Source organism: Maniola hyperantus, chromosome 13 (assembly GCF_902806685.2).
Source record: "Maniola hyperantus chromosome 13, iAphHyp1.2, whole genome shotgun sequence".
NCBI lineage: Eukaryota > Metazoa > Arthropoda > Insecta > Lepidoptera > Nymphalidae > Maniola > Maniola hyperantus.
The window spans coordinates 5,517,842-5,530,938 of NC_048548.1; the positions used below are offsets into that span (position 1 = coordinate 5,517,842).

Here is a 13,097-nt window from a genome sequence, read left to right on the forward strand (position 1 = left end):
GAAATTCTAAAATCCCCACGATTTAGGACTTCAGTATTTTGCAGCATCAGGATTGAGGAGTTAGGATCCGAAGTTCAATGATGTAGCCTATGCTTGGTACCTAAAATAATTTTGCATCATCCGCAGTTCCTGAAACATTATAGTTTAGGAGTGCAGCTGTACCCTACATCATCAGGGTTTAAGAGTTGAGACTTGAAGTCTGAGAATAAAGTCGTTGCTTGGTACCTACAATATGAATTCACTATGAACACTTCCTGAATCTTGATAACTCAGGCGGGCAGTAACCCTGCAGCATCTGGATTAAGGAGTTGAATCCAGAATTTTTATGTGACCACCACGAAAACTTTTTTTGTTGATTAAAAAAAAATTTTGCAAATCGGTTCAGAAATCTCGAAAAAATCGATGTAGAAAAAAGAACCACCTCCTTTTTGACAGTCGGTTAAAAGCCGATGACCTTGAAATATAGGAACAATTTTTAAAATATAGGGGATATTTTAAAAATTGTTCCGTAATTTTATTAATAAAAATAAAATTGTTCTAACAAAAAAAGAATGAATGAAATCGGACTACGCGTTAATGAATTACAACTCAGTATACATTTTAACTTTCATCCCCTCTCCTACGGGAACCATGCTGAATTTCGGGATAAAAAGTATCCTATATTCTTACTCATAGTATGACCTCAAATCGTACCAAGTTTCATTGGAATCCATTCAGTAGTTTCAGCGTGATGCGCGGCCGTGATACAGACAGACAGACAGACAGACAGACAGACAGACAGACAGACAAAAATGAAAAAAATTACAGTTTTGGGTTCAGTATCGATTATAGAGTGCCCTCGAAAAAAAAATTTCAAAATATCTTCAATGTACAGAATTTGACCTGTTACAGTTTTATTATAAGTATTGATGATTGATATTGATTGATGATTGATTATTAATACTGAGAGAGATAATAATATTTGTTAATCCAATTGAATACCGTAACCGTAATGTTTGGAAATCATTCCGTCATATTATATTTTAAGATAAGACATGAATGGTGTAAAATAACCTACGTTGTAATTGTACCTAATACTATAATAATATGAATATAATATTATTATCACGAGCGTAAGCTAGTTCGCGTGGACTACACAAGTTTTTAATATTTTACCCCCTAATTACGCACTCATCCGATCCGTGTCCGTGAAAATACATTGCTTTTTTGCTTTGTATAGTGTGTAGTGTAGGCTTGGTGTGTCTCCAACCGTAAGCCCGGTGTAACACCAGCTTGCGCCAAAACTGCTAACGTTGCACGTTACATTGTATTAATGCATTCTCGATTATTACACGCTTTACGCTCAACATGATCAGACGTTTTATTTCTATCATCATCACCAACACCAATCACCACATGGCGACCCTGCTCTAAGGACTTGAGAAGAAGCGATGAAGGTAGAAAATGGGGAAGAAATATTCCAAGTCAAAAGAAGAAACCATCGTTGTGGCGCAAAATGCCAATGGCGAGGCCAGCGCTAGTCGACTTTATTCGGAATTGGAATTAAGTGATATTTTATTAATAGTGGTGTTGTCGATAATGATGATGGCTATTGTATGGTATTTTTATAAAAAATATCAAGAAAAATCAATTAATATCTTACGAAGAGAAATGAATGCAGGCCATATGAATGTTGTAACGAGGCCCCGGGAGATGGTGACTTCAGCGCATATTTGAGCCCCGCGACGCGACGTTCCGAGAAATTTGGCCGACGTGACCCGACCCAGTGTTTGTGAACAGTGTACCTACGATGTGAATGGAATGTACTGTGACCTTTTTCCGAGAACTGCACCTGTTACTTAAGTGCGAACTTATAAAATTAATATATGGAATTAGAACAATTAGATACTATATTAGTGCAATTAAATCAATTAAGGACTTATTTAGTGAAAATCGGACCTAGTAGAAGAAAAGGGGACTTGTTAGTGAAAAAGTACAGTGAGGCAAATAAATGTTATAATAGTTATTTAGAAGTAATAGGGATAGTACAAGAAAAATTCGATAAAAACGAGTATACACAGGACACTCAAAAATATGTATTAGGAATTAAATATAAGGTAGAGAGTTTATATAGGGATATTTTTAATTTGTGTAATTTTCAGGAAACTTCCACAGACAAGATGGAGAGTAAGGTAAGTTTTGATTTGAAAACCGCGGTAAACTTGTTGCCTATTATGACCGACGATGAAAGTGTTACGCAAAAATTAATAGATGCAATTGAACTTTATAATTCGATGTTAAATACCGAAACTAAATGCTTACTTGTGAATTTTATCTTGAAAACACGCCTTTCGCGTAATGCTAAGCTACGCCTTAATACAAAATACGACGATGTAGAATCTTTATTGCGGGACATGAAATTGCATCTGTTAACTAAAAAATCCGATGTAGCGTTACAAAGTAAACTACAATCGACCGTTCAGGCCAATAAGTCGATTGAAGAATTTGGACAGGAAGTTGAAAAATTATTCGTAGAATTAACGATTTCACAGGCTGACGGAGAGCCGTCAAAATACGAAATTTTGCGGCCATTAAATGAAAAAAATGCTATAAAACGGTTTGCAGATGGATTGCGGAGCCAAAAATTAAGCACGATCATAGCCGCACGCAACTATAGCACTCTGAAAGATGCAATAAGAGCAGCGGAGGACGAATCCTTAGTGAATCCTCCTCCTCCTTTCATGACATATCAAAGAGGTCAATTTCGTGGTAGACGTGGTTATAATAACTTTAATAGGGGAAGGCCACAATATTATCCAAGGTCATATTATAATAATTCGTATCATAACAACGATCACTTTCATAATAATTCCCAAAGATTTCTATTATAATCGTGGTTTTTCATCTGCCAGAAATGCGGTCAGGGGTGCAAACCCAACTCGAGGTCGTGGTGTTACATATCAGTGGCAAAATAACAATAGGAGTTCACGAGGAGCTTTTACAAATAGGAATCAGAGGAAAATAAATTATGCTGCTCCTTCGTCAACTGAAAACAACGAGAGTTCAGAAAAATTTTTTCGTCCCTAAATTCATTTTATCAGGAAATAGCATAAATTGGGTGAATTTTAGGCGTTACGGTCAGACAGTAGACTTATTAGTGGATACTGGAGCATCAATTTGCGCTATTAAGCGTAGTTCATTAAATAAACTTAGAAATCAACCACAATTTTATGCTGATGAGTTTGAGATTCATGGAGTTGGTGGCGGTCTTATGTCAGAAGGTTATGTATTTTTAGATCTCTACAGCTATGGCAAAAAATTCATACAAAAATTTTATGTGTTTCGTAATTTACCATGTAATTCATCTGGAATTTTAGGACAAGACTTTCTGTTAAAATACCGTGGGATTGTGAACTATAAAAATAAGTGTTTAATATTAAGGAATAGATTTAGTACTGTAAGATTAGCGCTTAACTTTGATGACGTGTTAGAAATAGAACCTAGATGTGAAGTTATTAAGTATATTCCTACTAATCTTAATAAAGATTGCGTAATTGTAAGCGATGAAGTGGCTAATGGTGTATTCATAGCGAATTCAATTTGTTCGCCAAAAAATGGGTGTTTACCTGTTAAGATATTAAATACAACAGAAAATAAAGTAGTTTTAAGAAATATTAAGCCTATTGTGCATGATGCAGATGAGTATTATATAAGTAAGTTTAGTTCTAGTTTATTAAGCCCGTCACGCACGCGTGAATTATTTTCTTTATTAAAGTTGGAATCTTATTTGAATAAGGAAGAACAAAGTACAATTGAAAATATTTGTGCTAAGTATAGTGATATTTTTCACTTACCAAATGATAAATTGAGTGTAACGAATATTTACAAGCAAGACATTAAATTGAAAGACAATACTTCAGCGGTTTATAGTAAACCATATAGGTTACCCTTTGCACAAAAACAAGAAATTAAAAAACAGGTTGAAGAGTTACTTAAAAATGATATTATAGAAGAGTCAGTTAGTGATTGGTCAAGTCCATTACTTATAGTTCCAAAAAAGGTAGATAAATCAGGTGAAAGAAAATGGAGAGTTGTTATAGATTATAGAAAGCTTAATGATAATATAAAAGATGACAAATTCCCACTACCCAATATCACAGATATTCTAGATTCGTTATCAGGTTTCATATATTTTTCACATCTTGATTTATCGCAAGGGTATTATCAAATATAATTAGATCCAGAAAGTAGAAAGTATACTGCTTTTTCGACTGATCAAGGTCAATATCAAATGAAAAGACTGCCTATGGGTCTGAAAATCAGCCCAAGTGCTTTTTCTAGAGCAATGACAGTAGCTATGGCAGGATTGAATTATGAAAAATGTCTGATATACCTAGACGATTTAATAGTTTTAGGTAGAAATTTGGAAGATCATAATAAAAATTTAATTACAATTTTTGAAAGACTTCGAAAAGTTAATCTCAAGTTAAATCCTTCAAAATGTGAATTTTTGAAGAAGGAACTTTTATATTTAGGCCATGTTATTTCAAACAGTGGAATTTTACCAGATCCAGAAAAGGTGAAAGTGGTAAAGAATTATCCGGTTCCAAAATCAACTGATGATGTAAAACGTTTCGTAGCATTCGCTAACTACTATAGAAAATTCGTAAAAAACTTTGCAGATATTGTCTTACCTCTAAATAAACTCGCAAAAAAAGATGCAATTTTTAATTGGTCATCAGAATGTGAAGAAGCTTTTAACACATTAAAAAATATTCTAATTAATCCTCCAGTATTGAGTTATCCAGATTTTTCAAAAAATAATGAATTTGTTTTAGAAACAGACAGTTCAGGTTTTGCAATAGGTAGTGTATTATGCAATAAAAACGGTAAACCAATCGCTTATGCGAGCAGAAATCTAAATAAAGCAGAACTAAATTACCCGATTATAGAAAAAGAACTACTAGCTATAGTATGGTCAGTAAAATATTTTAGGCCTTATTTATATGCTCGTAAATTCAGGATAAAAACAGATCTTAACCATTAATATATTTATTTGGAATGAGAAATCCTACCAGTCGTTTAACAAAATTTAGACTTTGTCTGGAAGAGTATGATTTTGTTGTTGAGTATGTAAAGGGAAAGAGTAATGTAGCTGCAGATGCATTATCTCGTATGATTGTGGAATCTAATGAGTTGAAGAGTATGAATGAGAAGTATGTAAGTGAGAAGAATGTTAATGTGATGACACGTGCTCAGACTAAGAAAGCGAGAGAATGTGAGAATAATAATATTATTACAAACAAGGACGTACCGGCATTTAGACAACATGTAGACAACGTAAGGACTGATCAACCTAACGTTGTTGAGATACTAAAAAAGACTACTAATGACACGGAACTGACATTAATCGATAAGAGAAAGTGGTTAGATATTTTAAATAATAAAAGACTAAATAAACGCGTTTCAAGAAATAAAAACTACATGTACGTTAAGGAAAAGTTGACTATATATTCATGTTTGAACCCAAATTCTTTATCAATAAGGACGCGAGACGACTTGTTGAAAGAATTGGAAGATATGTGTGAAGAGATAAATATAAAAGAGCTCGTTATAATTAAAAATGAAGATAACTTGAAAATGATTAAAACAATGTTAAATAAAATAAAAGATGATAAAAGTAAAAATAAAGAAAATCTTAGGTTTTGTGTAATAAATAATGTGGAGAGAATAAGTGATAATGATAAAAAGAAACTTATATTAAATGATTTCCATTTGTTACCTACAAGTGGACATGCAGGAGTAAGGAGAACACTTAACAATATTAAAAAGTATTATTATTGGCCAGGGATGGAAACAGATGTCATCGAGTTTATTAAAAAGTGTATTAAGTGTCAAAAGTGTAAGCATCATAGATATATTCGAGAACCTCTAACTGTAACTACGACAGCATCTTCAGCTTTAGATAAAGTATTTTTAGATATTGTTGGTCCTATAGATAAAGATGATTTTGGATATAAATATATACTAACAATTCAATGCGAATTAACAAAATATTTAGAAGCATACCCATTAGTTACAAAATCAGCTGAAGAGGTTGCTAAAATTTTTGTGGAAAAATTTATTTTATCTTACGGCGTTCCAAGGATTATTGGCACGGATAGAGGATCTGAATTTATTAGTTCTATAATGAAAGAAACTTGTACAATTTTAGGTATTGAAAAAATGTTATCGACTGCTTATCATCATGAATCTATTGGTGCGTTAGAGAATACACATAAAGGGTTAGGTAATTTTCTTAGAATACAAACTAACGGTTTTCCAAATTCATGGAGTTCTTGGATTCCCTTTTGGAAATTTTCGTACAACACAACAGTTCATAGTGAAACTAAATATACTCCTTATGAATTAGTATTTGGCCATGCATGTGTATTGCCTAACAATCTGACATCAAAAGTTGAACCTTTATATAACTTTGAAAATTATCCTCTTGAACTTAAATATAGATTACAAAAAGCTCAAAGTGATGCGAGAAATAATTTAATTAAAAGCAAGGAAGCAAGAAAATTTAAATATGATATAAAAATAAATCCAATCCATTACGAAAAGGATGATTTGGTTTTGGTTAAGCAAGAGAATACTAAAAAGCTAGAAAATTTATATAAAGGTCCATACCCAGTGGTAGAAGATGTATCTCCAAATGTTAAGATAATTATAGATAATAAAATTAGATTAGTGCATAAGAATAGAACTATTCCTTTTTATGATTAAGTTCTTTATGTGTAAGATTTCTTTATTTGTTTTTTTTCTTTCAAAAAAAAAAAAAAAAAAAACGGTAGAGGTGTAGTGTAGGCTTGGTGTGTCTCCAACCGTAAGCCCGGTGTAACACCAGCTTGCGCCAAAACTGCTAACGTTGCACGTTACATTGTATTAATGCATTCTCGATTATTACACGCTTTACGCTCAACATGATCAGACGTTTTATTTCTATCATCATCACCAACACCAATCACCACAAGTGGCCTGTGGCTTATAATATGTAGTATGATATATCTCGTAGATATTTTTTATATCCGTATTTTCACGGATGTGTGCGTGATCGCTGTTAGGGGTTGAATTTTCAAAAATCCTTTCTTAGCGGATATCTGCGTCATAAATCATAATAGCTATCTGCATGCCCAGCTCGATCCATCCAGTAGTTTGAGCTGTGCGTTGCGAGATCAGTCAGTCAGTAAGTCAGCTATTCTTTATATATATTCAGAATATGTCGCCATTAGTTTTAAAAGGAAGCGACGCGATTCTCCGAGCGTTCCAGCACGTGACCGGAGTGAAGGCGGAAAATGCGGGAAAGTGAAAAATTTATAACACTTACTGCAGCGACGTCGAGGAATTTGAGAAATTCTTTGCGAATTTTTACATTGTTATAATAATAGTGATACCTAAGTACTATAATAATTATTCTAGCTGATGCTCGCGACTTTTGCGTGGATATAGGTTTTTTATAAATCCCGTGGGAGCTCATTGATTTTTCGGGATAAAAAGTAGACTATGTGTTAATCCAGGCTATAAATTAATCCCAATTTCAGCTAAATCCATCCAGTAGTTTTTGTCTGAAAGAGTAACAAACATACACACAAACTTTCGCCTTTATAATATTAGTGTGAAGATAGAACAGTGTCTGTCTGTCTGTCCGTCTGTATATCTGTCTATACTAGTTGTTCACAGCCCATCCGTTAAACCGATTTTGAGGTTTGGCACAGAGGTAGGTAGCTTGCAGGCCGGGGATACGGTTTATTCAGGCTAACACCGAAATTTGTAAATTGGCAGGCCAGGCACACTTTAGGTATAAAAAGCTACAAGTACCCGGTGAGATACGTCCGAGGGCCAAATCAAACGGTTGCCGCAGGCCGCAAAGCGCGCGGGTCGCACGCGTTATTTCGATATTTAGGTACGACATGTGTAGCGTCGCGTCATCTAGAGAGAGAGCCAGCGTGTGTCAGACGTAGCGCACCGCACCACAACGCACTGCACCGCAGCGCATCGCACCGTAGCGCAACGCACCGCAGCGCAGCGTACCGCACCCCACCGTAGCGCAGCACATACGGGTACGGGACCATAAAAAAGCATGTCCATAAAATTTTGGGCGATTTAAGCAAAGTTAACGCTAACTTTGAATAGATACGGGCATTATTGGCTGAATTTATAGTACCTATTTATTTTCTTGCTGATAGCGAGAGAGTGTCAGCTGATCGGATTTTTTCTTTTATTCGATTAAATACAAGTTAGCCATTGACTGCGATCTTATCTGGTGGTAAGTGATGATGCAGTCTAAGGTAGTTATAGCGGGCTAACTTAGAAGGGGTATAGCGGGTTTTATTTTATCGATTCGGTTTCTACACGGTAGGTAGGTACGCTAAATGACTTGGCGGCACTGCTTTCCAGTAGGGTGGTAACTAGCCACAGCCGTAGGTTGTGACACCAGACCAGTGACAATAATAATTATTTTAGAAATTACACATTCTGAAACTACCCCTGCTGGGAATCGAACCCGGAACCTCCCGCTTATTCATATAAGCGCGAAGTTCACCACAGCACTCACCACTGCACCAGGGAGGTCGTCAGGAGTGATTGCGATCATGAATCATCACCACCGTTGATCGGTCCTATCGGTACTAGGCTATAGGAGCACTGACGTGGTGCAGACATAATTTTTTTTTTTTGGAAAATAAAAATTTCACACTTGCTGCGCTCACACGCTGGAATACCTTGCGAAAATTGCATTGCAGTAATTTTTTTTGTAACATGAAAAATCATAATCCATGCAAAATATTCTGTTTAAAAAACCACCTATTATACTAATGTTACTCATTTCTACTGTAATAACCGAGTGTCACTGACTATCCCATATCCCTGACTATTCCATGTTCTTGAACGAACACATTGCTGTCAATAATTGTCAATATCATTGCTAATGTCATCTGTCAAACTCAACATCTTGGGGGAGAAAATGTCAAGTTCATTATAAAAGTCCCCTAACTTTCGTTGAAAGAACTGCGGACTCCTTTTATTACAAAATGGTTCAAGGCGGACCACCAGACGACAATCTATTTAGAGCATTCGCGAGTGCAGTTTACAATACAATAGATGCACCTGTAACATGGTTCCGAGGTAGGTTTCGTGTGGTCAAATGTGACGTGTGTTATGTAAGTCTGACGCTAATGTTATTAAACTTTGCTACAGAGAAGATCGTTGAACCAAACCAGAAGAAATACCCGTGGTACCACCAAAAGTTTCGCCGTGTTCCGACCATCGACCAGTGCTATAGCGACGATGTCATATGCGACTTCGAAGCCAACTCTCAGTTCAAACGTGATAGGTTATTTCTTTATTCTGTTTATTATTATCATTTTCTAATAGGTCTCAGGTATTTACCATCTCTTAATATGTACATGCTTAACATAAAGTGTCGATTGCCGTGAGGGACTAAGTCGGCAATATCCATGTACCAGTAATTATTATTATTTATTAATAGACTTAAATGAACAGTGAATATTTTTAGCGTTTAAGCTACCGTGAGTGATTTCCATTATAAATAATATGTCTAAACTAGTCGAGCTAACGTCGACTAAACACGTGAGTACAGCCGGGACAGATATTATTTATAGTGAATATTTTACACCACAGTTTTAGACTAAAACACTAGATAAAAAGTGAGACTGGTGTTTGCAATTTGCAGCCCAATTAGACTGTTGTCTATGCTAGGGCTCACAATATAAGGGGTATGAATTTAATAAATACTGCCATATCCCTTCCAAAATAGCCCACTTCTATTTTAGACTGCAACATCACTTACCACAAGCTGTGATTGCAATCAAAGACTAACCAATAATGGAATTTACACAAAAAAATATTTCTAAGAACAATTTGAATTATTTTTCATTTGATAATACTTTATTCATATATTATTTTATTTCTGTTTACAGGGCTGTAGATTCCGAGATTCTGAATATTCTTCGTATGAGATATGAAGATTGTATGATGTATGAAAGGCCAGACCACTTATCTGTCTGTAAACCACTGTGGGAAAAATACAAGGATGCTGAGGAAGCTTGGTTTATCAAATGTAAGCCTTTTCTTTTACAAATAGGATCTGTCAATATTAAACTAGGTATAATCTAGTTTTTTAGCAGATTTAAAAACTGAAAAAATCCCAACAACTCGAGAAAAACATTTCCCGGGTGCTTGAAACCCTCTAAACTTTAGTTTCTTACTTATACCAATAGTTCAAAGTTATTTATGTTGGATAATTAAAGAAAAAATGCTATAAATTCAAAGTTACAAAAAATAAAGCACTAGAAAGGACATGACCAGTGGAACCATGGGCGCTTGCCTAGAAGTCAAAAATCAATGGGAAGCAAAGATTGTTTTATATTTGGAACTCTTTAATTTTCCGGGATAAAAAGTAGCCTATGTCCTTCCTTGGGATGTAAGCTATGTACCAAATTTCATCAAAATCGGTTAAACTGTTAGGCTGTGAAAAGCTAGCAGACAGACAGACATTTACACTTTCGCATTTATAATATTCCTTCTATTATAAACTTGTTAGTTAGTTATAGAGGTGTCAAAAAATAATGTACCTAATAAATTTATTAAATATATAAATGTATTCAAGATATTCGTTTTTAGATTAAAACAAAATTGAATACAATATATAATAAGTAGTGAAAATTTGAGAAAATCCTTCCTAAAAAATAACTCAGGCGTTCGATCTTTGATACGCCGCGCGCGGCGCGACCGAGCGACGATATTAGAATAAAATATATTAGGTAGGTACAGCTGAATACAAATATCGTCGCGATTCAATGGTGAATAATTATTACATCGAATTTTCGTATTGGCCTGTTACATGTTGACTGTGATGATACGAGTATGCGGCTAGTATTTTTATCATTTTGTTTGTTTCGTAATAAATTTTGAATGCAGTTTTATTTATTTGTGAACTTGAGTGTCGATAAATATTTAATGCGAATAATTGTAATGTAGATTAGGCAAAATAATGTAGATTAGGTACATTTTTGTGTTGTGATAGATTTGTGTCGCGCGTTAATAATACCTATTATAGTAGATTTGTTCTTTTTGGAAATACTTGCGTCATTTTATAAATCGTATGAGAAAATGTTTTTCAAAGTGTAGGTATTACCATACATTTAAGTATTATAGGTAATAGGTTAGGTACGTGAAGTGGTATTGTTCTTTTTAGAAATCATCATCATCATTTTATAATTCGTATGATAATAAATATGTAGAAATGTATGATAATAAATATAGTAGTTACCTACTAAAAAGATTTTTTTATAGGTAACTAGGTAAACTTACCTACCTATTGTATTGTAGGTATCTACTTGACATTGCTTTATCGTTCTACTTGTTTTTATTTTTACATACATAGGTAGGTACTAGGTACTGTATTCCGCGACAGGTTGAGATGGCAATCGGGGTATGAGGCGGGGGTGACACCCCGCACACCCGCACGTCACCCTCGCTCGCCCGCACTGGGTTAGCACAGGGGCCGTGCGGGTGTGCGGGGCATTCCCTCCCCGATTGCCATTTCGATCTGTCGCGAAGGTATGGATTGGGTACCTGTTAAGAGTAAAATTTAAAATTTAAATCAATCGAGTTAAATACAAGCTATACCCTAGTTCTCGACCTTATTGACGGTTATGAGAAAGTTGTTTTTTGTCATATTCTTGTTCAGTAGGTATCATTCATAGATTGTTAAAATGTTGTTCCCTATGTCAATAAGGTCGGAAATCGCTTGCACCCATTTATATGCTTGCGCCTCATGGTGAAATCAGTGCATGCAAATCTCGACCTTATTGACGGTTATGAGAAAGTTGTTTTTTGTCATATTCTTGCTCAGTATTATTCATAGATTGCTAAAATGCTGTTTTCTGACGTATGTCAATAAGGTCGAAAATCGATTGCACCCATTTTTCTGCTTGCGCCTCACGGTTCAAGCAATTTTTTTTTTTGTAACAAAGTAATGTAACGTTAATAATTATTAAATATTTGTCTGTAACACGTGATAATATTGTGATACACACATGAACCTGTATTTGACACCTCTAGTTAGTTAACTGTTTAGTTGAATCGTGAAAATCCACCAGCCTTAAAAAAACTGGACACTGGAGTTCAAAAAGCTGACATTGAAGTTTGAACCAAATCAAAAGAGTTTCTGGCTGGCTATTCTCAGTATCTGCTTTCCGAAAATCTTAAGAAAAGAAAGAAACTATTAAGTTGGCCTATGTGAATTAAAGAAGGAGAGACTAAAAATTATAAATATGTTAACATTCAACAAGAAATTTAGAAGATGGTGTTGCTTTAATGGCACGTTGGCGCCATTTAAGCTGATGCATAATTTAAAACCACTGGCTTAGGTGACATCATAATACCATCACATAAAATTATATCCATGCTGTAGTCATTCCTAGTCAAATAAAGAAATTTCATTTAAAAAAAATAGTTTTGAACATACAAATACAGCTTGATTTGAATTTTCGGCAGGCAAAAGTAATTTAATTGAAATATTTTCACAGATGGAGATCTTGGTGCATATGCAGATGCAAAGAAAGCGTACATGAAACAGAAACATCGCATGGTATGGGAAAGACGTAACGGCCCGCTGTCCGACCAAACCAAGTGAAATGCACTATTAAGTTTAACAATTTGTTAATATACGAGTATAAGTAGATTATGTATAAATATCACTGCAATAAAAGAAATTCTAGTGTATATTATTGTTCTTTGGACTTATCTAATTTCGACGCAACATGTTTTTAGACAAACAAGGAAACCTTTAGCTAAATCTAGTACATTGCCACAGCCATTTTAAAAATAAACCATGAGAGCTGTCAAGTTGAAAGGACCATGGGCATTTATATGAACTCTGGCCTGATAACCAACAGAGTTCTTATGTAATATGTTGGCAGACTGTCTGGAGCTGGCATAAAAAGACTGATGTCTGAAAACATAAATATTAGCTGTTGCATGACAGGCAGTTACGATATGGTTAGCCTAAACTTTGACAACCAATAAAAATCAGTGAGTTGCACAAGTTA

The 13,097-nt window shown here is 34.8% G+C and overlaps 3 protein-coding genes across 3 annotated transcripts in view; all 3 read left to right on the top strand.

Annotated features, from left to right (window-relative positions):
- Nucleotides 1-13,097, top strand: part of LOC117987946 (lysophospholipid acyltransferase 7-like) — a 300,396-nt gene that overhangs the window by 136,557 nt on the left and 150,742 nt on the right. The gene's annotated exons all lie outside the window — the stretch shown is intronic.
- On the top strand, nt 1,701-2,870 carry LOC138403146 (uncharacterized). The gene has a single exon (XM_069502455.1). The coding sequence runs from the start codon at nt 1,866-1,868 to the stop codon at nt 2,868-2,870; it is 1,005 nt and encodes a 334-aa protein (XP_069358556.1). The 5' UTR covers nt 1,701-1,865.
- On the top strand, nt 8,963-12,771 carry ND-PDSW (NADH dehydrogenase (ubiquinone) PDSW subunit). Its single transcript, XM_034974772.2, has 4 exons — nt 8,963-9,147; nt 9,220-9,355; nt 9,963-10,102; nt 12,576-12,771. Exons 1-4 carry the CDS (start codon nt 9,054-9,056, stop codon nt 12,680-12,682), a joined length of 477 nt encoding a protein of 158 aa, XP_034830663.1. The 5' UTR covers nt 8,963-9,053; the 3' UTR covers nt 12,683-12,771.